This window comes from Protomyctophum bolini (assembly GCF_963924005.1).
Source record: "Protomyctophum bolini genome assembly, chromosome: 10".
In the NCBI taxonomy this organism is placed as follows: domain Eukaryota; kingdom Metazoa; phylum Chordata; class Actinopteri; order Myctophiformes; family Myctophidae; genus Protomyctophum; species Protomyctophum bolini.
Window position 1 is genome coordinate 33,198,993 of NC_137871.1, and position 27,368 is coordinate 33,226,360.

Here is a 27,368-nt window from a genome sequence, read left to right on the forward strand (position 1 = left end):
TACAAAGACTGTTAACTGTGAGTGGACGACCCAATTAAGCCTTACACTTGTTTACAACAGGGTCCACATTGTTCAATTCATCAAAACATTTAGAGACAAACAAATAGACACTTCTATGTAGTTAAAGAACAGAACAGGAATTCATCATATAGGAAGCGAAAAGGGAAAAAAAGTATATATACAGTGAGGGGAACAGGGGGATAAAAGAAAAGAAAACGAAAGACAGAGTGTAGGGCGCCTGCACACAACACCATGCGTTGATGCCATGTGTGCATATGTGCAGGCACCCAACACCACGTCCATACAAAAACATAGTACAATCCATAGTACAAAGACAGAGTGTAGGGCGCCTGCACACAACACCATGCGTTGATGCCATGTGTGCATATGTGCAGGCACCCAACACTACGTCCATACAAAAACATAGTACAATCCAGATACAAATTCAGCTTTTACAGAGGCCAGTTTCGAATTGCAGCCATCCGTAGGTGCCCTTTGAGAGCAGTTTTGAAGGAGCCAAGGGATTCACATGTCTTAATGACTGTTGGTAGGGCGTTCCACATTTTGGTCGCATAGGAGCGAAAAGAATTTAGTCCCTTGTTTGTGCCGAATCTGGGTTGTACATGGTTTGTTGCACTCCCTCTGGTGTTGTGGGTGTGGACTTCGTTTACATTAAGGAAGTACAATATTTGAGTACTTTTTCCATATGCACCTGGCCTGACGAGGATCTGCGCTCCTCAGCCTCGATCGTTTGTTCTTATTTTGTTGCCTGGTATTTGTGTTGTGTGTTGCTATAGAACGTTTTGTAATAATAGTCCAAATTTAGTACTAGTAACTAAAGTTTTCAAATAATTGTAGTGGAGTAAAAGTAAAAGTTTTCCTCTGAGATGTAATGGAGTAGACGGTAAAGGTCCCTGCACACTGGAAAGATGAAATTACCTACCTAGGTTCCATCTTGGAGGCCAATCTTTCCGGTGATAAAATGGCCACCAACGTAATCAAAAAAGTCAATCAAAGAACAAGATTCCTTTACAGGATCTCCTCACTGGTCAACAAAAACACCTTGAAGACCTTAACAGGAGTCCTCGTACAAGGTTTCTTTGACTATGCATCCACCTCTTGGTACCACAGCACCTCAAAGGCCCTTAAAACAAGGCTCCAGACCTCCCAAAACAAACTGGTCAGGCTCCTACTTGGCCTCACCCCCCCGAACCCACCTCACCCCTGCCCACTTTGACAGGCTGGGATGGCTTAGGGTCGACGACAGAGTACAGCATCTTGCAATGGGTCTGGTCCACAAGATTCGATACACCACTAAGGTACCCATGTAGGCCTACCTGTCTAAATACTTCCTTAATGTAAACGAAGTCCACACCCACAACACCAGAGGGAGTGCAACAAACCATATACAACCCAGATTCGGCACAAACAAGGGACTAAATTCTTTTCGCTCCTATGCCACCAAAATGTGGAACGCCCTACCAACAGTCATTAAGACATGTGAATCCCTTGACTCCTTCAAAACCGCTCTCAAAGGGCACCTACGGATGGCTGCAATTCGAAACTGGCCTCTGTAAAATCTGAATCCCCCCCCACCCCCTTTCCCCTCACTGTATATGTATCTTTTCCCTTTTTGCTTCCTATATGATGAATTCCTGTTCTGTTCTATATTTGTATGTCTCTAAATGTTTTGAAGAATTGTAAACAAGTGTAACGCTTAATTGGGTCGTCCACTCACAGTTAACAGTCTTTGTATTGAGTTTGTGCTTGAAATGTAGGCTACTGTAATTCTACAAACTGTTAAAGGGACACTTCACCCTTTTTGCAAAAAAATATATTTTAATGACGTTTAGAAGCTTTAGATCACTTTCCTGGGGGTATTTATGTGTGTAATATGTGGTTTTAGATATTTTAGATTGTAGCAGTGAGCCTGTTGTCTCTGATGTCATGGACACTGGTCTCACTACCTTCCTGGACTACAATTCCCATAATTCTTTTGTGCACTGCTCCTCCTTGTGGATAGGGGGGAGAGCTGTCTTACTGAGACAACATGTAGTCCAGGAAGGAAGTGAGCCCAGTGTCCATGACATCAGAGACAACAGGCTCACTGATACAATCTAAAATATCTAAAACCACATATTACACACATAAAGACCCCCAGGAAAGTGTTCTAAAGCTTCTAAACGTCATTAACATATATTTTTTTGCAAAAAGGGTGAAGTGTCCCTTTAATAAATATTTCAATCAATCAATCAATGGACGCGTTTTCGGATTTCTAGTGGTGTTTTTCCGTTGGTTTTCCGGACAAACGCGTCCAGTGTGCAACCACCTTGAAGTAAAAGTACCTCAAAATTGTACCTAAGTAAATAAATTAGTTAGATACTTTCCACCACTGCGTGACAGGATGCTGATATGAGCGCAGGGCGCAGGCAGAGATGTGTGCTGTGATAACACAGTCTCCCATGCAGGGCTCCTGTATGGCTCCGTTGGAATGTCAGGACGTTACGTATGAGCCGCTACAAGTGTGCCTTCCTTCCCTAGCGACCCTGTCTGGAATGTAAAGCCCTGAGGGAAGTGAGCGCAAAATCTAGCCTACCACTTGAACTCAAGCAGTGTCCAGTAAGTGAGCAGTGTCCAGTTGTGAGATCGTTGATCGCCTGTTTTTGGTTTAAGAGATTTTAGTGTAGAGGGGGAAACCAAGTAGGCCTACAGAGCACCGGGGGACACAAGACATGAAGTGTTTTGGGGTTTGTGTGTGCCACTTTCAATCAGCATGCCTATATTTTCGGAGAATACGCTAAAATTGCCGATCTACAAGCTCACAACACGTTGCGACACGACACGTTGGAAGCTTGTAGATATAGGCTATTTTTGACACCATAATTTTCTGTGACACCATCATAAAGCAAATAGACCTATACTGTATACACACAAGACATTGAAAAAACTTTTGAAAGACATTTCAAGGATGATGATGGGATCCTCGTTGATGAGGACTGAAACATCCACGTTGTATTTTCATTTTAGTGTGACTTTTTGCACTTTTGTAAGTAAATACTTTTTTTTTTGGCATCCAAGAGCCTCAGTTTGAATCTTTCAGTGTGCAAGCCCTTTCTTTTTGTTGATGGACTTCCATGCAGCATGCTCTCAAACCTTCCCTATAAGTAAGCCTTGAGTTTAGAGGGCAAACTTCCCTACCGCCTTCAAGGATCTCATAATATGTGAGACTATAAAGACAATTTGTCACAGACTATAAGATTTTGCAAAGACTGGGACAATGATTCCTTTTGAGATTATTTCCCATCATGTGGAAATGTGGAAATGAGAAAAACAGAGGGCAGAATGTTCCATCTTCAAACTCCACTAGTTTAGTTTTCTGCCTTTTTAAAAACGTATAAAATAGGGCCTAAGTGGTTTTAAAGGTGTGCTCTGCAGATCTATCACAGTGCAGGGCGTCTGTCTCTTCGGGGAGCTGTGAAATTCAAATTATTCAAGGTGGCTTTGGAGTTGGTTCCACCGTTTCAGATGAAAGGACTGTAGTTGTGAGGCTGGAGGGGAAATAAACCAACTTGCATGTGATTTCAACGACTGCCTTTCAACTCTGTTGTGACAGAACACACATGACATGAATTATCTCATGGTAAACTCACTCAAATTGTTGTTAGCACAGCCATGGATACTGTTATATTATCAGTGTTCATTTGTGGAAAAGTACATTTACTAAAGTACCGTACTTAAATGTTTAGGTGTTTTTTTTTAGGTGCGCTCAAGTGCTTTTCACTTGAGTAAAATACGTTATACTTCTACTTTCTTACTTCACCACATTTATTTGACTGCCGTTACTAGTTTAGACCTGGATAAAGGTCATAAATCATAAGGTCATAAGGATAAAGGTCCGACATGTGTCACGGAGATACAGAGGTTTTGCCATTTGTTGCGACAGGTTATGTTTATGCCTGGTCACTATTACCAGAGGGATGTTTTTTTTTACCTCCTGGACATTATATTGGCTCGTGATACTACCTCTCCAGCCCCACGTTAAAACATTCACTGCTGGCAGAATGAAGCCAACTGGGCTGAACACAGAAACGACACTACATAAATCGCACCCAAAACCTTGAACATCTGACCAATTTTCTGTCAATGTTCGGAGGTTCGGACAGAACATTATATTATTATAGTAAGAACATCTCAGGGATGCAAGCTGTGAGACCCTGCACCTGAAGTTCAGATTTCAGAATGGTCGACATCATTTTGTAGTTGATGCCTGGCTACTTGACAGACTACGTATTGGTCTTTCTTTACTTTGAGGATTTAAAGTATTCATACAAAACATCAACTGATCAATTATTATGTTATTATTATAGGTTAGCATACCATGCAGCAGCACATCATGTAATGCAACATTCATTAAGTTAACATTACTATTTTGACGGCACTATACTTTGACTATTTCTACTTTGTGGTATTACATACATAAACAAACAAGAAAAACAAAACAACAACAACCTTACACCACTGTCAGTCCCCTACCTAAACACACAAATCTGAACTTTCTGGTCCATTGTAATTCAGCATACCAATTCACAAAAAGAGTGGTCTTTTGGGGGGAAAACAGCATATAATGTAGCCTTAATTCACACACATCCACCGACACACTATAGCCCAGATGAGGCCTAATGGAAGGAGGGCCGTGCAGTGAACAAAGGCTGTATTTTTCCACTCAGTGGAGCTAGCGGCTCGTGTTCCCAGGCAGGAATGAGATCCTGTGTGGAATATTCTAGGAATGCCTGGCATCCTGCTCTCTCCTATCCTGAACCTTCTCTGGCCAGATGATGTCACACCCTAAACAAAAACACCAGGCATCATAAATCTAAAGCTCCCCAGGCAGAGAGACAGACAGACAGACAGACAGACAGACAGACAGACAGACAGACAGACAGACAGACAGACAGACAGACAGACAGACAGACGTGTTTGTTTGTATGTATAGGAGGTGTGAGAGGCAGTCAGACAGCCAGCCAAACAGCCAGACAGACAGACAGACAGACAGACAGAGGGATGGATGGACGCACCAACCCCCCCCCACATACGTGCGTGCACACACACACACACACACACACACACACACACACACACACACACACACACAAGGAACCAGGCTAAGATATGTATATGCACTTCATTTAGGAGAGAATATCTGTTTGAATACTCAATACCATATGCACACGGCGATCATCTTTCCACAAGTTAATGGCAGGGTGGAAACTAGCCACAATTTGCCAATGACCACCCATACATCCAAACAGACATACCGGTAGTCCAATCTAATTTTATTAAATTATGTCAAACTCACCAACATTGCAGCTGTACGAAAAGCTTGAATTATCCTCTTTCTATCTGCAAATTGTTTGTTTAATAAAAACCATGGTAGATATGTTATGAGCTACTTCATGTCAAGAAATTCGTTGCAGGTGATCTTTTTAAGTATTGGAGTTTGGAAGCGCTCATTGAATAATCACTCAACGGCCCATGTGTACCACCTGTTTTGAATTAGCACATAATGCAGGAGGCAGCAGGATGCTGCGTTACTGAAAGGGAGCGCTTCCAAACCCTGACACTTCACCTGCAAGGAATTTCTTGACATAAAGTGGCTCACAACATGTCTATGTTGGATTTTTATGAAACAAACACTTTGCAGATAGAAAGAGCATCATTCAAGCTTTTTGTACAGCTGCAATGTTGGTGAGTTTGACATAATTTAATACTATTAGATAGGACTTTGTCGGTTTATAGTATGGGTGGTCAATGGCAAATTGTGGCTAGTTTCCACACTGCCATTAACTGGAAAGATGACCGCCGTGTGCATATGGTCTATTGAGTATTCAAACATGAGTATTCTGAACATTTTGAGCAAAATCTGTAGCTCCAACGATTTAGAAGTAGCCATGTTTCAACTAGCTACTACTACCCTAACCTCGCATCACCAGGCTTTCCACCGCCTCGGAGGAAAGCCTGGTCTCTGTTCCAAAAGTCCGGGGCCGGATGATATGCCTACGTCACGTTGAGGCAGCTTCCCAAACAGGATGTACCCAAAATAATCCCCCCTCCCCCGCGATCAAAATGTTAGTTCCTACCAATTAATATGCTTCTGATGCGGCGTACTTTAGTTTCGTTGAATTTTAAAATACAAAATAAATATAAATGTGAGTGTGCTTTTTAGAGATTGCGGCACAATGGCAACTGGCGAGTAAAGTCGGGGGGGAACTAACATTTTGATCGCGGGGGAGGGGGGATTATTTTGGGTACATCCTGTTTGGGAAGCTGCATACAACGTGACGTAGCATATCATCCGGCTCATACCGAAATGAAATGGTGCCCAGGCTACTACTACCCTAAAAAAAGGGTGTGGTCATTTTCAGGTATTTCGTCCCGGATAGAGAATTAGCTATAGTTCCCAAGTTGTTCGCGGGGGTCATATTAGCCAAGAACAGTTGAGATATTCTCTCCTAAATTAAGTGCATATACATATCTTAGCCAGATCCTAGACTTAACTAGGGTTCATGTTGTTAACTTTCACGAGGCCTGATGGACTGATAACCATATGGAGGCGTGACACGACTGTCGGACGGGTTTTGCAGGTTTTCATAGTAATCTGCGAGCTACGGTCGCAATAATAATAATAATGGTAATAATAATAATATTGCAGATAAATTATGCAATTTAGATACATATGTATGTTTGGTTAATATAGGTTAATATAGGAGTTCATAGCAAAGTAATCAGCATAAATAGGCTAGTGTCCCATTTGTGCATTGGACAGCATAGGGACTTCCCAGCATGCCTCGGGGCACACAAGTCTATTGTTCCGTTGTTGTGTTGTTTAGCACAATATAATGACACAAAATCTGCCACTGAATGTGACCCCCATTGTCGTCATACCTTTATGTGTTGTTGTTGATCTAAACAGGCTATATCGCACCAGAGAAGTCAGGTGGCAACAAAAAGGTTTATTTTAACATCATATTCGGATAGTTGACCCCAAGTATTTAAACGCCTGCATCAAACGCCTACATCGCTACTCCTTGCATTCTCACCATTCCACTGTCGCCGCCCTCTCGTCCACACGCGCATATATCTGTCTTACTCCTGCTGACTTTCATTCCTAAATTGAAAAAGTAATTTGACTAGAGGTTTGGTGTAGAGGGGGGGGGGGGGGGGGGGAAGAGGGGCTGAAGAAGGAAAAAAAGATGACCAAGTATAGAGCCATGGGGGACCCCGGTCAACTATATCAGTGGTTCCCAAGCGTTTGCATGTCAAGGACCCCCAAATTGACATTTATCAGCCTTGCGGACCCCCATTTGTACGTCTCTAGCAGTGATTTTCAACCATTTTCATTTCAAGGGCCCCCGGTTTGACATGCATTAGGCTACGGACCCCCATTTAATGGCATTTCTACCTCTGGGACCTCAATTCATATTGTAAAATAAATGTTAATTTTACTCTGAGATGGTCCATTTGGTTCCATTTGTACACTCTGAGTTACAGACCCATGATTGTCGATTTGGTTCCTAACTATCATTTAGCTGGGGACCCCCTGGAACTCCCTCAAGGACCCCTGGGGGTCCCCAGACCCCACTTTGGGAACCACTGAACTATATGAACCCTTCCCTATAACAGTGTTCTCCACAATCTATCTCCTATTTATTATTCTAATTTATTATTCTAAAGAGACCAAATGACAGCTTTCATAAAGAAGTAATATTGCTTTATTTCTTTCCCATATGGGACACATTTTGTACAAATAAACAAAGGAAGGAGAATAAAAAATATAACTGGAGTAATACAAAAATACTCAGGGTTTGTTTTTGATGTAATGGTGCCATCCAGTGGCTGGTTAGGGAAACTTCAGGCACATTAAGCTCAGTCCATTTATTTCAAAGGCAACGCAGTCCAAATACAAGAAGGGCATTGAGATGTTTGAACAGCTGGTCAGTTCAGAGGGATCTAGGGCAGTGGTTCTCAAACATTTCCACGTCAAGGACCCCCAAATGTATATCTGTTTGAAAGGATTTTGTACCCCCATGAAGATCAGTGTTAAAATGTATATTTGAAACACTGACAGACCTGCCTCAGCCTGAGACTCCACAGCGTGGTCAGTGGTTCTATTCAGTGGTGGAAAGTAACTAAGCACATTTACTTAAATACTGTGCATAAGTAAAATTTTGAAGTATTTGTACTTTACTTGAGTATGTAAAGTTTTCAGTACTTTTACTTCTACCCCACTACTTTTTAGAGGCAAATATCTTACTTTTACTCCACTACAATTATTTGTGACATTGTGAGCTTGTGTATCTTCCATTTTCAATGGATTTTTATACATTTGAAAACATGAAATTGTACATTCTGCATAATGAGTACTTTGTACTTTGTGTAGGGTTACATTTTGATGCCAATACTTTTGTCCTTTTGTCCATTTCTACACAGCAGTATTGGTGCATTTACTAAAAGTAAACAATGTGAGTACTTTTTCCACCACTGCTTATAATGATGTCCTCCTGGGCTATCAAGGATAGGTTGGACCATAGACATATGAACGTAGACGCCTCTTCCGGCTCTGGGGGCCGTGTCAAAATCCAAGGCACAATTTTCCCGAGAGTCCTTGCGAAGCATGATTGGAAGCTTCCGCGTGCGTAAAATAAGTCCCGGAAAAGACGCGCTTTGATTGGCCAGTAGTCACTTGAGTGACAGCGAGACAGCGAGCCTTCATTGGAGACACGTCGCTCCAATGAACTGCAGCGGCCAGTGAGGCATCTATTTTTTTTAAATATCTATGGGTTGAACTTGGACCACCAGGGGTCCAAAATGGACGTTAACAGGTCTGTTGTTATCTCTGAGAGAGCAGATACAGATGGTTCCATTTGTACACTCTCAGAGTTAGATTGACACTGAGAATTTACAGTGTAGATCGGGCTCACTGACACTTTGATATTGTCTCTGTCGGGTGGAAACCTCATATGTCCAAAACTGTTACTTTTCAGGATTCAAATTCAAAATGTAGCAAAAGTAGCAGATCTACAAGCTCAAAATGCGGTGTGTTGTGCTGCTTTTCGAGCTTTTGCGTTTGCGGATCTGCTACTTTTGATGCTTTTATGCTACGCTGTAGTATGATCAAGTAGGGCGTTCATTTACAAGAACATGTAAAAGTTGAATATGGATATAAGAGGTTTCTGCCGGACAGCAACGAAATGGCAGTGATTCCCAACAATTCTAACTTCTTACATCTGACACAAGCTGAGCCCCCCCCCCCCCCCCCCCCAACCTTCATGTGCATGCACGCTCTCATGTACACAGGCACACATACACATACACACACGCGCACACGCAGGTGCGCTCGCACAATCTTGTTTTTCAAACACGCTAAATCACTTCAGCCCCTTTATACTTCTCGTACGACGAAGAGTGAAAAAACAGCAACTATTTTTGCAATAAAAAATTTAAAAAAAAAAATTGTGCAACGTTGGTCTGCCTCCAAACCGAGGTCTCACAGTCACCGCTCTGTGATCTTTGGCTTTTTAGATGAAAAAAGGGCTGAGAATGGACTGGGTTACAGGTCGGAGTTCAGCGGGCATGGGTTTGGGGCGGGCTCCGGCGGCGAGGTGAAGAAGTCACAGATGAGGCCCTCCTCGGACAGCTGTCCGTACTCGTTGTTGTAAAAGGTCTGTCCGGACAGCTGGCTCAGGAAGGCCGGGCGCTGGCGGAAGCTCCCGGCGCCGCCAGCCGCGAAGCCTCCCGGGGAATCATGGGAGCCCGGGCCCGTCAGGTGCTCCGTACTGCCGCTACTGCCGGGACAGAACAGAAGCATTAGTTCATCCATCGATCCATCCATCTTCAACTGATTATCCGGAGTTGGGTCGCGGGGGCAACAGCTCCAGCATAGAGCTCCAGACTTCCCACTCCAGAGCAACATTAGTAACTTGGTCCTTGGGGATCCCTAGGCGTTCCATGGCCAGTGTGGAGATATAATCCCATGAGCTCAGTGGACCTGAAACAAAATGTTTCAGGTCGAGACACAAAAAAGTTTGCCCGGGACACAAACTAGTGAAAATAGCAGATCTACAAGCTCACAGCACGTCACTTCGCACTGCAGACTTTTTCACTACTTCTTAAACATTTGTTTGCTAATTTGTGGAATTTATTCCATTTTTCTTCATGACATTACTGAACAAAATCATTGAATTTTGTTTTTAATGCATGTTTTTTTAGGGAATGTTTTTAGAAAATGTTTTGAAAAAATAAAGAGACTCATATAAATGTGTGCGTGACCCACAAATGGGTAACGACCCAGTGTTTGGGAAACAGTGATTTAGTTTGTATAGTTTTTGTATTTAGCTTGTACCCATCATTATTTCTGAGCGGTCAATATTATGCACTGTATGGCTCATAAGCATACGTTGCACACTGGCAGAGGCAAACGCATCATGTATGAATGTCACAGTGAAATATACCTCTATAATGCAGCTAAACTAAACCGTTTACCACAAAAAGCAAGCAAGCTCCTGGCACTGGGGATAGGGTCTGTAGACAAGCGCGCGCACACAATTCATTCTGATAACTGTTTCATGATGGTGGATTTGTTGCCTTATTTCCTGACTGTAGAGCGACTGTAGAGCGCCAAAATAAATATTCATTTGCAACTGTGGTTCCCTAATGGCACGTCAAGGTTACGGCGACCCCGACAATTGCCCGGAACTTCTACTGGCACTGGCTGTACTTTCACGTGTGGCATTTTGTTTCATCTGCTTGCTGAGAGTTGAAATGAACTCAGGAGTTTGGAACCGTTTTAGGTAATGTAAAAGCAACAAAATCTTTTTACTTAGTTACTTTCCACCACTGGAGGTAAGTCAGTGAACGTTTGCGCCTTTCTCACTGACAGGTGGTTTTATTGGACTTAGTGGTCCAGTGGAGAACAGCGGTTAATTAAGCCCTACAAGAAACTGTGAGCTTGATTACTAATTACTTGATTACTAATTACTGCCGTTTCTCCCAAATTAATCGAATTATCGAATTATAATGCGCGCTGTTGGGTGGAAACTTGCCTTAGTTAAAACTATCACTTTTCAGGAGATGGAAAAAAGAGGATCCAATGTAGTAGTTAACTTAAGTTTCTTCTTATCCATCGCTTCTAAGAAGTGCCAAAAAGTCCCTATATATATATATATATATATATATATATATATATATATATATTTTTTTTTTGCCCAATGTTATACACGTTTGAAAAAGGCGATAAAGGCGTCGTTGGCGCTGTGGGAGTTGCTAAAAAATCTGTCAATTCAGTCCTTGGCAGACATTGAGTTAATACTTGAATACCGGTATTCATAAAACCCACATTACTTTCACTTCCACTTTTGTACGTGTCTCAAACGACAAAGTAGGGCATTCATTTATTTTATGAAAAAAATATTGAAATGTGGATATACAAGGTTTCTGCCAGTTGGCAACGACATGAAGCATGTGTGTAATGGTTCAGACTGTGGATACGACAGGAAAGAAGTTACAGATTGCCGCTTTAATCAAGTAATTCATTTACTGTGAGTGTGAACAGAAAAACATATTGTTGCCGTCAGGCAGAAACCTCTTATCTTAATAAAGTCTGTTCCTAGTGTTCCCTTGTAAAGCGCTTTGGGTATTTAGAAAAGTGCTATATAAATTTGAGCTATTATTATTATTATCTTAATCATACTAGAGTGTCACACAAAAGCATCAAAAGTAGCATATCTGTGAGCTTTAAATGTGGCACGCAGCGACACAAATTTGAATCGTGAAAAGTAACAGTTTTGAACCGTCTCTGTCGGTTTCCACCCGACAGAGACGATATCTCTGCTAGAGCAGCATAAACAACAATGTAAACAAAACATCAACTATTCACTGAAGCCAAACAGAGATAGTTGTGGGTGGTAGTGGTTCTTCTGTGACGTACCTGATAGCACCCCTGTGCTGCTGTTCGAGTCTTTCAAATTCTTCTGAGGCCAAAACCATGCCACTGTCTGTCTGGCTGTCCTGAGCAGAGAGAGACAGCAGAGGATCAAAGTTTTGAAAGCCAACCAACCATGCAGATGACAGTGAAATGATGTCCGGATACATGACATATAGGGCGCGTTCGGAAATGGCGCACTGAGCGCACTGTGCAATGCAAACTAATAGGCCAGTATGCTCCGGTGCAGTATTTACGAAAGCGCCCACACTTTTTGACATATCGCATAATAGCATGTTCTAAACCACTGGTTTCCAAACACTGGCTAGGGACCCATTTGTGGGTCACAGAACACAAATTTCAAAAGTTTAAAAAAGAAGAGAAAAAAAGAAACAAACAAATCTAAGGAATTCCATAAATTAAAAATAATAATTGAGAAGGAGTTAAAGTAGCAGATCTACAAGCTTGTGACGTGTCGTGCGCTTGTAGATGGGTCCCGGTTCCCGGGGCAAACGTCTAATCTCTCGTCTGGACTTCCAACGTTTATGGGCACCACTGTTCTAAACGGACATTTCCAGCCCTTGATTCTCACTGGCTGTTGGATGATTGTCAATGAGCGGGGGGTGGGGGGGGGGCTTACTTGTGGACTTTTGGCGTGCATCTCCAGAGGATACTCTTCGAAGGTCTTGACTCTGGGCTGGCACATCTTCACCGGTCCCACATACACACCGCCGGAGAACGGCACGCAGTTATAATACCTACTGGACACAGTGGACACACGCACACATTTTAACAATTTATTCATGTCCACATGAAGGAGAGCATAGCTAAGGTTACATTCAAATAATCATGGCATAATATGTCTTAATGATACAATAAGCATGTCACTCGGTACTCTATGGGTAAGCAGCGTCTCCGTCTCTCTGCCATATATGGCGGCTGCCAATTATAGCAAAGACGACACACACACACACACACACACACACACACACACACACACACACACACACACACACACACACACACACACTCACACTCACACTCACACTCACACTCACACTCACACTCGTTTCTAGGAAATAACTCATAAATAGATGCTGAATAAAGGTTCTCAAACCTTTATTAAAAAATATTTACCAGTGGTTGAAAAGGTACTGACATGTCAATACTACAATGTAATGATGAATTACAACTAAATGTTATGCTATAATTATCCATATCAAATAACAGTCTTTTCACTATAGAGTGTCGCAATCCCGCCCCCTTTCATGACGACGCCAGGCCCAGGAAATAATTCCCAATGCATTTTCCCCCGTAGTCATTTCATTTTTTTAAGCGTCGTACAAAGCCAACTCGAGTTGTGACAAATCATGAAACGTCTTTAAATAAATACTTTTTGAAAAGTCTATGAGGAAAATGAACGGGGAATTATTTTCTGGGTCTCTCGAGGGGGCGGGACTGCGACGCTCTATAGATCGAACTTCTTGCCCAGCAGGGTGCAGCAAGCACCATTTGTGTTTTTACTTTTACTGTCCACTCCTGTCATCAACTCCTGACTTACAAGCTAATATCTACAAGCTCACAACGTGTTGCATTGGTCAAAATGGAGTAAAAGTACAATATTTGCCTCTGAAATGTAGTGGAATAGAAGTAAAAGTACCTCAAAATTGTACTTAAGTACCGTACTTAAGTAAATGTATTTGGTTACTTTCCACCACTGATATTTACTGTATATATTCAAAGATCTGCAGGGAAAACCAACAGACCTTTGGACCTTTAGAGGCTGATTACACACTGCAGCAAAACACACCATTTGAGTCTGTCATTTCATAATCATGGTGTTTTGCTGTATTGCTGTTTTCATCTCCTAGCAATGTCCTACTTCCAATGATTATTGTAAATCACTCATCATTTCTTGGAAATGTTGGTTTGACGAGGATTACTGGGTTGATGTGCCAACACGTGTACCCAAACCTACTTCAAGGTGGTGGAAGTGTTATATCTTTTCATTAAAGTGAGTGTTAAAAACCGCAATGTCCCAAATATAAGACGACTCTGATTATAAGACCACCGCCATTTCGCAAGACTCATTTGTGGAAAAAGAACATCGAATGTCAAATAGTCTAGTCCCCGATTATAATACGACCCTGTTCTTTAGGATATTTCCAATGAAAGAATTATATTCAGGCCAATAGGGTAGCTCTACATTCTGATAGTACTCAATGCTATTGAGTGTTTGTTCAGTAACAGTCTCTCCTGCTCTTAAAGCGCCATTTCGACCAATGCAACGCATTGTGAGCTTGTAGATCGGCAATTTTCAAAAGATGTTTATACATTTGTAAACTTGAAATGGGACATTCTGCATAATGAGTACTTTTACTTCACCACTTTTCAACCTATCTTCATATAATTGGTCCTCACTAATGTTCATGATAAAATACCACAATTGTTTTCCTACTCAGTCTGTGTCTCATAGGAGGGCTGTGGGCAGTTCAGAAACCCGTCCACCAGTGATATCATCGTTGGGCAGATGTATTTTTTTTTAAACAAGATTTTAAAACAAATATATTTAGAATTGTATTATTGTGAGATCGATGGCTTCCATTTTCGCATTGCAACTTTTCAGGAATAGAAAGCCTGTGGATTCTATTAGCTTGGATTCCCCATCGATGATGTCACTAGTGGTGGACAGCTTTCTGAACTGCCCACAGCCCTCCTATGAGACACAGATTGAGTAGAAAACATTGTGCCATTTTACCATGATCATTAGTGAGGACCAATTATAGCAAGATAGGTTGAAAAGTGGTGAAGTGGTCCTTTAAGTAAATAGAAAATACATTTTCATCCAAGATACAGGATAAACAAGTGATTAAACAAATTCATGAGCAGACAAAACTGAGAGGGGGGAGACCCCTGCTGTTACTGTACACCAAATTCCCCAAACGTCCAAATAATATCAATTACATTATGTTTAAGTGTGTTCCTTTTGTACTATAAACAGCATGTTACTTAAGTTTTACTACGTAAATGGTTTTGATTGTGACTACAGACGGCCATGGCCTAGTTAGATAATTTAAAGTTAGTTAAAAAAAATAAAAATTAAGTCAACTACCTGTTGGGCAGGGTGTTGCCGGCCAGTCGCAGTTCCTCCTCTGACGCGGGACGCGAAGACGCTTGTGAGAAGCCGTCATCTTCTGAGCTCTGTGATTGGTTCAAGGGGATGTAGTCTTTTCCATCCTGTCAGGAACGTGTTAAGATAATTATGTACATGCGCCTTTGTCTAAATCTCAAAGCAAAAGCATTAGCTTTTTGCACGAAAATGATGTGGGTGTTTGTGTGCGTGTTTGATGTCTCTCTAAGAGCTTGCTTACCGGCAGGTTGTTATCTTGTAGCAGGTCTCCCAGGATCTCCACCAGAGCAGGAAAGGTAGGTCTCTCCCTGGGTACACCCTGCCAGCAGGCCAGCATGATCCCATAGCTACAATCACAGTCACAAGCTTTACCAATCAATACAAGAAAGAACTGCTGTGCAGTAAAACATATTCCATATAGTTCTGGATTTGTTTCCATCTGGGTGTCAGATAAGGTTTTCAGAACCTCATTTGGGCCCTGCTCAGGAGCTCTATCATTTTGCTTGCACACAACAATGTATAGTTTTCAGGGGACGGGGACAAGGACAAAAAAACAACAACATAAGAAAGAAGTCAAAAGAAAATCTAAGCTTCGGTATGTGCTTTTCTACATACACCAGCAGAGGGCAGCACAATTACAATCAAGGAGCCCACGTGAAGCAAGCTGCTGAACCTCTCACGCCGACTACTATTACAATTTACAAATGTAAACTTTTAATCACTCTTCAGTGTGCATGAGTTTGTGAAAATAATCACAATTATGATTTATTGGCGAGTATTAGGCTTCTGTTTCACCCTGGTGCCCTTGGGTTCCCATAATTAGGTGCAGTAGGGCATGTAACATTATTCATCTTTCATGAAGGCTTAATTTATTTTATTTTTTTGGAGAAAAGTGGAGGAGTGATGAATGGGAAAGTCATACTTGACTTATACTCTGTCATATGCGGCATACTGACAATGGAAGGAAATCATTATTTCTCAAACATCTTCATCTCAAGGACCCCTCCCAAATTTATATATATTTGGTTGCAGACCCCATGTGGAACCCCCACCCCTCCCCAACGGCCCCCTGCGGGTCCCAGGACCCCACTTTGAGAAACTCACATTTCGGGTGAGGCGGTCTCAGGCGACCTCATCCTGGTGCCGTCCTTCAATCGTTTGCAGAAGTCTTCGTCGATCTGCACACCTGGGTACGGTGACGCACCTGCAAATGGCGGACGGACAATTTACATGTCGTTTCCTTCAGGCAGAAACTGAATAAATAACTGTCTAATAGCAAGGTTACTCCGTGGTGGGAAATATGCGAGGTTACTCCGTGGTGGGAAATAAGGGACAGCTTGGCAAGCGTGACATATGATGCTGCAGAATGCAGCCTTGTGACTTTTATGTTTGTAGAAGAGGCAAACTAATATTGTTTATGAGGTTTGCTTTGATTGAATATTTTAATAATAATAATTTTCTTTGGCATTTTGCCTTTATTGATAGGGTACAGTAATTAGACAGGAAAGGGGGAGAGAGATGGGGAGTGACACGCGGCAAAGGCCATCAAGCTCGGGACTCGGGAGTCGAACCCGCGGCACGCTGTCCGTCTGGCTTGGCAGCCTAGTTGCACAGACAGTTGAGCTAACCGCCCAGGCCGATTGAAAAATGTATTGAACACGTCAAACGCATGATTCAATTTGCCGTAATATGATTATTAGGTGTGTTCTAAATAAAGTGTTTGTGTTGATTATCGTGTATTAATCTAATTATAGTAAACTAATACTGCCAGTAAGACGCCTTAGGAGGGAGAGTATTGAAAGGGCGAGGTCATGTCCACGCATCCACTTAGGTGACAGCAGACTGCTGGGCAAGCGCTTTGGCATGGGGGGTCAACATAAGGAATGAATTCTGTACTGGCCATATATGGAGCGTGTCTTTAGTGTACACTACAGGATTTGATGTGGTCAGATCAAAATATGGAATGTAAGCTGAGCTCCATATATGGAGATCTAAGGGTGGCAGTGTCTTGAGTGTACATGGTTTGATGAGGGCCCAGGTAGGGCCGTGAGTGAAGCTATGACTAATCACACAACTATACTTCCAGTCAGTGCTTAATTTCTAACTCAATGGATGCCGGAGCTCAACTCCCGCACATGCACACGTGCGCCAGTGCGCTTCATGATGACTCATAGATTCCGTGTGTTGTTGTCTAAAAATAAACTCTCCTGTCCCAACTTTAACCGATTACATCGAAGTAAAAATACTTTGAAAGGGGGGCGTTTCCGCGCGGTGGAAATAACTACTGTTACAAGTAAAAGTCCGGAATTAAAAATGTACTTGAGCAAAAGTACAAAAGTATTGGCATCGAAGGGCTACAGGTTACTGTGTGTTTTGTAAAAAATCTACAAAGTAAAGTACTAACTAAAGGAGTAAAAGTACAATATTTATATGTATATATTTTATATTATTTGGAATTTGGAAATGCATTTATTTACAACTGCTAGATAGTTTATCTTTATTACCAAAATGTTCAGTGTCAGGAAGTGTGTCAGGAATAGCCTAGGCACACCTTTGAGAATAATGGCACCATGAAAAACATTAAGTGAATGAATGCAAACATTTGATCATTGATAAATTCCTATTTGCTCTGCTTCTGAAAGCTTCATCTATTTACTTACAGAAGAAGGAGAAGACGCTGGAGCAGTTCGGACAATTTAAGCCTTTTTATTCAGCAGCTAGTAAAAATAATAATGACATTTTTTATACTAGCACCTGAATAAAAAATTCTGTCTTTCTTCTACAACTATTGTCCCTGTTCCTGTGATACAACGGGCTAGCCGTTTCAGGCTTGAGGTGCGTTGCTGGTATCCCTTTGTTCTTCCATTTACTTACTTAAGTGCATATAATTGTTGGATGTTATTTACCTTTCTTAAGTGCTTAATAACTGTTAGCTTCTCTTTACCTAAGTAAGTGCTTCATTGTTAACTTAAAACTAAAGCGTAGCTGATGTTCAACCTAGATCCCATTGTTCATATGGAAGGAGATCAATAATAGTGTGGCCCGGCTTATAAGGCGCCAGGTCGGTAGGAGTGCTGTGTAGCCAAAAACATTAAAAAAAATAAAAAAGTGACACTATTAAAGAGACAGCACATAACAACAGATACTGCTTCCATGCAGAATGGGAAGATAATTGTTTTTTTAACAGCATTTTGAAAATGTAATTGTCTCATCTACTGTAACGTCTGTTTTGCAAAAGTTAATGCGACCACTGCATCCTCCTGTGTGTCACATTCTTGCCAAATAAGAACACATTTTGGCATGGCGACATATTAAAGGAGGCATAATTGACTTTCTGAAGCAGTTAAACCACCCAGGATATGAACGTTTGAATGACACGCAGTGGCTTATAGATTTATGATTGAAATTAAATTCAATTACAGCTGCAACATAAATGGATAATTATTTTGTGCTGTAGGCTACAGATACGCTTCTCTTCTATGGTGTGTGGAGACATTGGCGCAACAGCCTCTATAGACAAGCTCACAACACGTTGCTATGACCAGGGCTGGACTGGCCACAGGTCATACCGGGCATATTCCCGGTGGGCCGCGACCATAGGGGGCCGCCATGATTTTTTTTAAATACGTTTTTTTGACAGGCAGGCAGGCCAATAGACGGCAAGCCACCAGGAAAGGTCCGGGCCTGCTACCATTCTGCCAGTGCCATCATGATAATTTCAGTGACAAATAAACCCTCTACAAAGGGTTGTGTCTGTTGGTTTGTATCATTTATGTTCTGTAAAAGTGGTCGTATTAGGGCTTGTTTGTTTGTGTGTGCCTCGACGGAGCGGGCGGTAGAGTTTCTGCTATCTGTGCGCTGGTTGTGGTGTGCTGGTCTGGGCCAAATTCACGCGAAAATGACCGGGCCGAGTTTTTGTCCCAGTTCAGCCCTGGCTATGGCTGAAGTGTCACCAGCTCAGTGGCCTTGTGATTAGAGTGTCCGCCCTGAGACTTGGAGGTTGGGGTTGGAGGTCATGCCAAAGACTCTGGAGGACCCAGTGCCTCCCTGCTTGGCACTCAGCACCAAGGGTTGGATTGGGGCAAAGTACAATCCATACAAGTGACTTGCATGTCAAGCTGTCTCACGCTGTCTCACGCTATAGAAACAGGAGATAGGATCCTGCCCTATGGGCCTCATGGCTCGGCAAAAAGTGGTTTGGATAATGTTTCTTTTTTTTTTAATATATTTTTTATCCCACGATTTTGTAACCCATTTTTCACCCCTGTGTCAATCATCTAATGTGATCCTGGGCTCTACACACCCTCCACCAACCTAGTCCCCATATATGGGGGACAAGGGGAGAGCAACGGACTTGAACTCATGCTTCCTTCATGCCTGAGTGTCCAAGTTGCTCCTTTACACCTGACAGGGGGGAGTTTCCCTGGTTGGACGTAGTGCGTGGAAGGAACACGTTATTCCAACCAGTTCCTTTCCCCTCCATCAGGCACCCCGGCTGGCCAGGGGGAGGCTGGATAATGTTTCTTAATGTAATAATAATTCTAAAATAATAATAAAACTAAAGAGTAAAAGTACAATATTTACCTAGTAGTAGAAGTAAAAATTGTATTTAAGTACAGTACTTGATTGAGTACATGTACTTAGTTGCCTTCCATCACTGGTTAGTGATACTAGTTATTCTATGCAGATGGACAGTATGTTGGTTACTTGCAGTGGTGCAAAGTAACTAAGTAAATTTACTTTAAGTACTGTACGATTTTGAGGTATTTGTACTTTTACTTCTACTCCACTACATCTCAGAGGCAAATATTGTACTTTTTCTCAAAAACATTAACCACTTCAGCCCTACATACATTTCGGCCATTTGAAGATAGCCAATCTACAAGCTCACAGTGCGTAGCATCGCGTAGCATCGCAACAAGCTTGTAGATCTGCTATTTTCAAAAGATTTTCACACATTTGAAAACTTGTGAAACGGGACATTCTGCACATTGAGTATTTTTACTTCTGGTACTTTAAGTACATTTTGAAGCCAACACTTTTGTATGTTTTGAATTCCTGACTTTTACTTGTAACAGAGTATTTCTATATTGCAGTATTGACACTTTTACTTAAGTAAAAAAAGTGTGATTACTTTTTCCACCACTGGTTACTTCACATTTAGGGGTCGTGTCCACAGAGAGAGAGAACGTCTGGAGCCACCGCACCAAAACATGCCGGGGCGTCGGGAGCGCCGCTGATGTGCGATACGGACACCACTGGGAAGAGGAGGATCAGCGCATCGGTGTGTCTTTTACCATAGAAATACTGGCAGGAGCTCTCTGTGGACACGGCCCCTTAAAAAAGGTCTTTCCATGAATACATGACAATAAATAGCTCTGGGCAGTGGGATTTATCACTGTCACCCAGTTCCTCTTCTGTGAATTGGTATAGGTCATCATGATGAGTCGCTAAAAGCCCAAGAACTTTCAGAGAATGTGATACACTTATACACACAATAAAAAAAAGTCTCCCCCCTGGCATTTTAAAAGGTTAAGCTCTGTGGAAAGGGCAAGCAGCTTGCTCCTGTGTGATCTTCGCCCCATAGAAGAACAACATCAGCTAATCAGAGAGCAGATATATATTTCACAAGTCGTTTGTGATGTGACGAGTGCATGAGAAGGCAGTGTATTTATGGCCCGTCATGTCAAACATGACTGTGCTTTCATCACACTCGTAATGCTTGAACCATCATTGCAATGTACAATAAACCTCCCCAAATATCTCCATATTTCAACTTTTCTGTAAATTAACGCCCTACTTAGTGCTGCAAGAAAGTAAAAAGAAATAGCTGGTCTATAAGCTGACAAACTCGTCACATTGTGACGCATTTTGAGCTCGTATATCTGTTTGTCTTTGTTTTTGCTAGTTTTGAATCTTTTTTTAAATTAAAATTGTGTGTCTGTGGGTTTTATAAATATTGAGTTAACGATTTGGAAGGTTTTCTACACTATACGTGAGAATACCAGCGCTCTCATTCCATAAATGCATACTGTACTGCATGCTTACAGTACAGATGAGGCAACGGATTATAAATGAAGTGCATTGAGGATGTTTCTAGGAGTGCTGGTAATCTCCATAAATCTAAATAAACTTTTCTAGACTGTGCACTCGGTAAGACATAATTGAAATCCGTTGGAGTTGTACTTGGACTTGTATATTGTACTTGGATAGACATTCCTTTTGCTGGAAGGCAAATGCTAAGAATTATATTTACTATTTAGATAGCATGTTGTTTAAATAAATGCTAGGTATGATGTTTTCCTTGTTATTTTGCAGCGTAGGCTGTTCATTGTTTTCTTTGCACTCTACTGTGACCCTGACGTTTGTTGACTAGGTTACTCTGGTGTTGCACTTGTGTTGCTCTGCACTTCGTCAGCGTCTGCTGAATGCCTAAATAGTAAAAACTACTGTATCAACTGCTGTCTTGTCCAGACATTGTGCAGGTGTTATGGTGTTTCTTTACCCAGTGAAAAGATTTCCCACAGGAGGACACCAAAGGACCACACATCGCTCTGGCTGGTGTACAGCTTATCAAAGATACTCTCTGGAGCCATCCACTTCAATGGAAGACGGGCCTGGAGGAACACAGTAAGTAAGTGTTACACAAATAATCATAAAAACCAAACATCAAAACATCACACTCTCGCCCCGATGAAGACCTTGAAGACCTTGACCTAACATATGAAAGTTTTAAAGTTAAACTCCATTCCTCAGGTCCACTTTTTGGAGTGCTCGGATCTCCTTGTCTGTTTAAAGGCCTATTCATGGTCCAGTTTTCGGTGATGAGGTGACCACCGCTATCACCGAACATGACGTCACTCAGCTGCGGTGAAGAGAAAACCACCGCTCTCCCCAGTCCTTCTCTCTGTTTTTACTCGCCACCGGAACAATGGTCACGAGACTCGCTCCGGGCAATGTGTTTGCGCTTGCTATTGCCTACTTTATAATAGTACAATACAATGAGAGCTCAGCTCGCAAAACCATCACGGCGCAAAGCCAGGCAGTGCTGTCCTCCTGGCCAGGTGGCTTTGCGAGCTGAGTTAACGACGAAACAGATCAGCAGGAGAACAAGAGAACAAAGGAATTAAATAACAGAGACTGCGACAGCAATAGAATAGGAAAGGAACAGAAAAGGACCAGAAAGGAATAGAATAGAGGCAGATAGGCAGTAGAGAGAAACGGTGATGGACTATGAGCCTATTATGTCTGCAACCTTCTGCAAGCGCCATACTTGAAGAAGAACATTGCGTCCTGTAGCCAATAAACTAATATTGCACACTGCAAGTCCAACAGTGAGCGGGTGCTGTTCTTCTTATTATTAATTTTTTTATGATGTTATTCTAGCCTGGTTCTTCTACACACCAGTCACAAAGACTTGAATAGACAAAGTATAAAGCCCAACACACACCGTCTGCGAACGCCGCGCGTGAAAACAGCCGCCTCCGTTATTTTCAATGAACCTATGCCACACCAGCGGCGTCCGACGCGCGCTGACGCCTCGCCTGATGCTCCGATACACCACTGTTCTATTTTCCAGGCGTTGCCACGTGGCAACGCTGCGCACCCGGTGTGTGTTGGGCTTAATACAGCACTATAGTTTGTTTTTAATAATAACCTAAATCTACAAAGTAACTTATTATTTGAAAACTACTTTTATACACCCTGGCACGAAACATTTTCAGATGGGGGTCCTTGCACGTTTGAGAACCACTGCTCAAGAGAGAAAAACCTCCGGTTCGGACGGGCTTTCCGAACCAGTACAGAGAAGCAGTCTGGGGGGTGCTCATGTTCTGAGAACATGTTCTGAGACCGCCCATCAGAAGTCATCGCTCTCGGGCAGAAACCTCTTATCTTCGTTTCCGTAACTGAGCGCCCCACTTAATCTGAATCCTGAAAAGTAACAGTTTTGGACGTAATGAGGTTTCCAACACGACAGCGACGATATGTTTTACCTCTCTTCAATGTGAATAATTGGTGGTTTTACACTGTGTTTTGAAGAGGGGGAGGTCTTACGTTTCCTTTGCGGACGTAGTCGGGGTCTTTGTAGATGTCTCTGGCCAGGCCAAAGTCACAGATCTTCACCACGTTGTTCTCTGACAGCAGTATGTTCCTCGCTGCCAGGTCTCTGTGGATACACTGACGCATGCACGCACACGCGCGCACACACACACACACACACACACACACACACACACACACACACACACACACACACACACAAGTTATTCCATATATAATTACCTTTCAACTTGCTCTGTGCATGCATCCCTTGGGATGTTTTTAGTCTCTGTATAGTTTTTGCACATTCTGTCCTCTGCATTTACCCGTCCTAATTATTGGGAGCAGTGTTGGGGAACAGTTACCGGGTGCGTTCATGGACACTATCTGAGAATATCGACCATTCATTAATTCATTCAAACCTTTATTTATGCTCGAGAGACATTGAGGTTTCCCTCATTTGTAGTATCGTAGAGATACAGTACAACATAATACAACATTTTCAAAGCACTAAAAAAACAAACAGAGCAGCAACATTTCCTCATTATGATCTAATACATGTTTAAAAACAGTTGCAGACACTTGGGGGTAAGTATGCAATCAGAATTTTAAATTGACCGCATGTAATGGGAGAGCAGATCTTTAATTTAAGCTGTACGTCATTCCACGTGGTCCGGGCACTAAAAGAAAAGGCTGTTTTCCCCAGTTCTTTTTTTACATTTGGAACCTTTAGTGTGAGCCCGTGACTGGAGTGTGTCCAATATGTTACAGGATTCCAATCCAGCAGAGCTTTAATATACAACGGTAAAGTCCCATCAATTGCTTTAAAAATAAATAGATATAAATGTTTATTCCGCCTGTCGGAAAAGGAAGGCCAGCCCTCTGTCATATAGGATGCAGTGATGAGTTCTATAATGTTCACCAGATATAAATTGCAGAGCAGAGTGATGAACTGCATCCAAGGGCTTGAGGACAGAAGGAGCGGCTTTTCTATAGATGACATCTCCATAGTCCAATACAGAAAGAAAGACTGCTTCAATAACTCTTTCCCTACATGGAATTGGGAAACTAGCTCTGTTCCGGTAGAAAAAGCAAATAATTTGCATTAGTTTACAAACAAGATTGTCTATATGGTATTTAAATTAATTTGTCATCAAGCCATATTCCACGGTATATCAGCAACCCTTTCTATGTTTGATCCATTTGAGGTAGGGATATGTAAGTTGTTCAATACCCTTTTTTAATTTGAGTTTTTCCAGCATTTAGTACAAGCTTTAGCTCTCTGAATGCATCTTGAAGTGCAAGTGGACCAGCGGGGGAGTAGCCTGGGCACCATTTCATTTCGGTATATGATCCGGGCGGGAGCGGATGATATCGTTACATCATGTTGTAGTATTGTTTTGTAGTCGACAGGCAGGATCAACAAACCAGAACTTCCTTTTCCCTCAAACCGATTTTTCTCAATAAAAGCTGCAGGCTACGAGAGCTTTTATTGTTATTCTTCCGGTTTGAGGGAAAAGGAAGTTCGTGTATTGTTCCTGCCTGTCGACTACAAAACAATACTACAACATGACGTAACGATATCATCCGCTCCAGAGCGGATCATATACCGAAATGAAACTGAGACCAGGCTTTCCTCGGAGGTGGTGGAAAGCCTGGTGGGCGAGGTTAGCGGGGGAGGGCTGGGAAGCAAACCTTATGATTCCCAGGTGGCCCCGCCCCTCTACACACTCGGCTACGAAGGCTGTCCTCGAACATTCGGGGTTCGAACGTTCGCTTGTTAGGGTTGGCACTCGAATCTTAATTAAAACTCCTTCAGTGCCACAGTTAGTCAGAAGTTTTTCTCACAGGTGCCAGTACCCAGAAAAAAGAAGTGAGTCATTTGCTTTTATCGTTCTGAAGTTATTGGCCGTTGAATAAAGCTTGGTTTCAGGAAAAACGGCCATCTTGGAAACAAAAAGCTGAGAAAACTGGGTTTGAGTGTGAGATACTTTCTCACTCAGAATTCTCATCAGACATATAAACAGCACTTGTTCTCAAACAAATGAGACAAAAAAATGAATGAAAAAAAAACATGCAAAAGTGCCCAATCTGGCCCTGGAAAAAAATATCGTTTTGAGAGAGAGAGAGAGAGAGAGAGAGAGAGGGGGGCTGGACACATGAGCACACACACACACACACACACACACGCACACACACACACACACACACACACACACACACACGCACGTACACACACGCGCACACACACACGCACGCACGAACAACACACATGTGGGAGTTGGGAATTAATGGGATCGCGTTGTGGACAGTAGCCGATTGGAATTATTGGATGCTCTCAAGAGATCACCATATTTCATCACCATATTTCAAACTCCCCTCAAAACCCACCTGTTTAGGCAGTCCTATGACTCTGTGTGACCTCTGTGTCTTCTGCTGCAAGCTGTGCCCTAGTTTTGTTCTGCTTTTAACTGTGTTCTTGTACTGTTTTTAACCTGTACGGCGACCTTGAGTGCCCTGAAAGGCGCCTTATAAATAAAATGTATTATTATTATTATTATTAATGAATGAAAAACTTCAAGTAGGTGAAGTGGTGTGAACTACGTGTGTGTATCTCTGTATGATGGATGGTGTTTTGTTTTCGTCCCCTCGCGGGGGCCAAGACGACGAGCCATCTAAACTTGCTCGTTTGTTCCTGCTTGAGTTTGGATCGAGACGAGAAGTCAGGTCTGGGGTGCAGATACCGCGGGGTGTGCGTGGAGCTGTGGACAACGAGCTATCTAAACTTGCTTTGTTTATTTCTGCTTGAGTTTTGATCGAGAGAACTAGGCCGCCGTCCCCCCAGACTGCTTCTCTGTACTGGTTCGGAAAGCCCGTCCGAAGCGGAGGTTTTTCTCTCTTGAGCAGTGGTTCTCAAACGTGCAAGGACCCCCAAATTGATATATATATTTGGCCTGAAAATGTTTCGTGCCAAGGTGCCCCAGAAGAGAAGATTTGTGTTGTATATCTGCTATTTTCTAATAGCCAACGTATAAAAGTAGTTTTAAAATAAGTTACTTTGAAGATTTAGGTTATTATTCAAAATAAACCACTATAGTGCTGTATTATACTTTGTCTATTCAAGTCTTTGTGACTGGTGTGTAGAAGAACCAGGCTAGAATAAGATAATTAAAAATATTAAATAAATAAGAACAGCACCTGCTCACTGTTGGACTTGCACAGTGCAAGGATGAAGTTTATTAGTTTATTAGCTACAGGACGCAATGTTCTTCTTCAAGTATGACGCTCGCAGAAGGTTCTGGTGATCAAAACATTGCCTTATGTAGCCAATAAAGTTATATGAACTTGTACTGTGCAAGGCAGGTAGGTGAAGTGGTGTGAACTACGTGTGTGTACCGTATCTCTGTATGATGGATCAGGAGATGCATCCTGTGTGGGTGTGCACACATACATGTTTGGGACTGTGTGTGCACATTATTGTGTGACTGTGGACGGACACGCACGCACGCACGCACGCACGCACACACACACACACACACACACACACACACACACACACACACACACACACACACACACACACACACACACACACACACACACACACACACACACACACACACACACACACACACACACACACACACACACACACACACACACACACACACACACACACACACACACACACACACACACACACACACACACACACACACACACACACACACACACACACACACACACACACACACACACACACACACACACACACACACACCAAATTTCATATCAATGTTGGTGAGGTTTATTTTATATTGTAGTGGAGTCAAAAATACAAGATTTGTCCTTGGAGTGGAGTGAAATTCCTCAAGGATCCAAAAATACAAATACTCAAGTACACAGTACTCAAAAGATTGACATTGTATTTACTTGGTTGCTTTGCACCGCTGCTAATGAACCATATGAAGGCTAAGCGGTTCAAGTACAGTCTAATTGCAAATGATAAATGATCACTGAGGATTCCAATGTGCAGCCTGGCTAACATGATTCTGGCATGAATCCAGAGTTCCAGACTATGTTTCGATCTGGTCAGCGTATTCACGTAATGAAGCAATGCTCCTGGGACTGCAGCTGCACTTGTTCAGTTGACTTCCTCGTTGTTAACACGGGGAAAGAGGAGGCGTTGCGAGGTGCTGCGAGGCACGAGCATGGCTCGCG

General features: G+C 42.4%; 1 protein-coding gene across 3 annotated transcripts in view; it reads right to left on the reverse strand.

The window, feature by feature from the left end:
• Window positions 1–9,356: 9,356 nt before the first annotated feature.
• The window catches only part of flt4 (fms related receptor tyrosine kinase 4), a 138,520-nt gene continuing 120,508 nt past the window's right edge, over window positions 9,357–27,368 (reverse strand). Inside the window, exons 24-31 of one of the 3 annotated variants that reach the window (XM_080774585.1) lie at window positions 23,163–23,285; window positions 21,613–21,724; window positions 16,212–16,311; window positions 15,349–15,454; window positions 15,090–15,214; window positions 12,618–12,735; window positions 11,984–12,063; window positions 9,357–9,842 (exon numbers count right to left, since the gene is read on the reverse strand). In XM_080774585.1, the coding sequence (XP_080630711.1) occupies window positions 9,608–9,842; window positions 11,984–12,063; window positions 12,618–12,735; window positions 15,090–15,214; window positions 15,349–15,454; window positions 16,212–16,311; window positions 21,613–21,724; window positions 23,163–23,285 (999 nt within the window). In that variant the 3' untranslated portion in view covers window positions 9,357–9,607. Of the gene's footprint in view, window positions 9,843–11,983; window positions 12,064–12,617; window positions 12,739–15,089; window positions 15,215–15,348; window positions 15,455–16,211; window positions 16,312–21,612; window positions 21,725–23,162; window positions 23,286–27,368 lie in introns of all 3 variants that reach the window. The other 2 variants (XM_080774586.1, XM_080774584.1) reach the window with 2 other exon arrangements.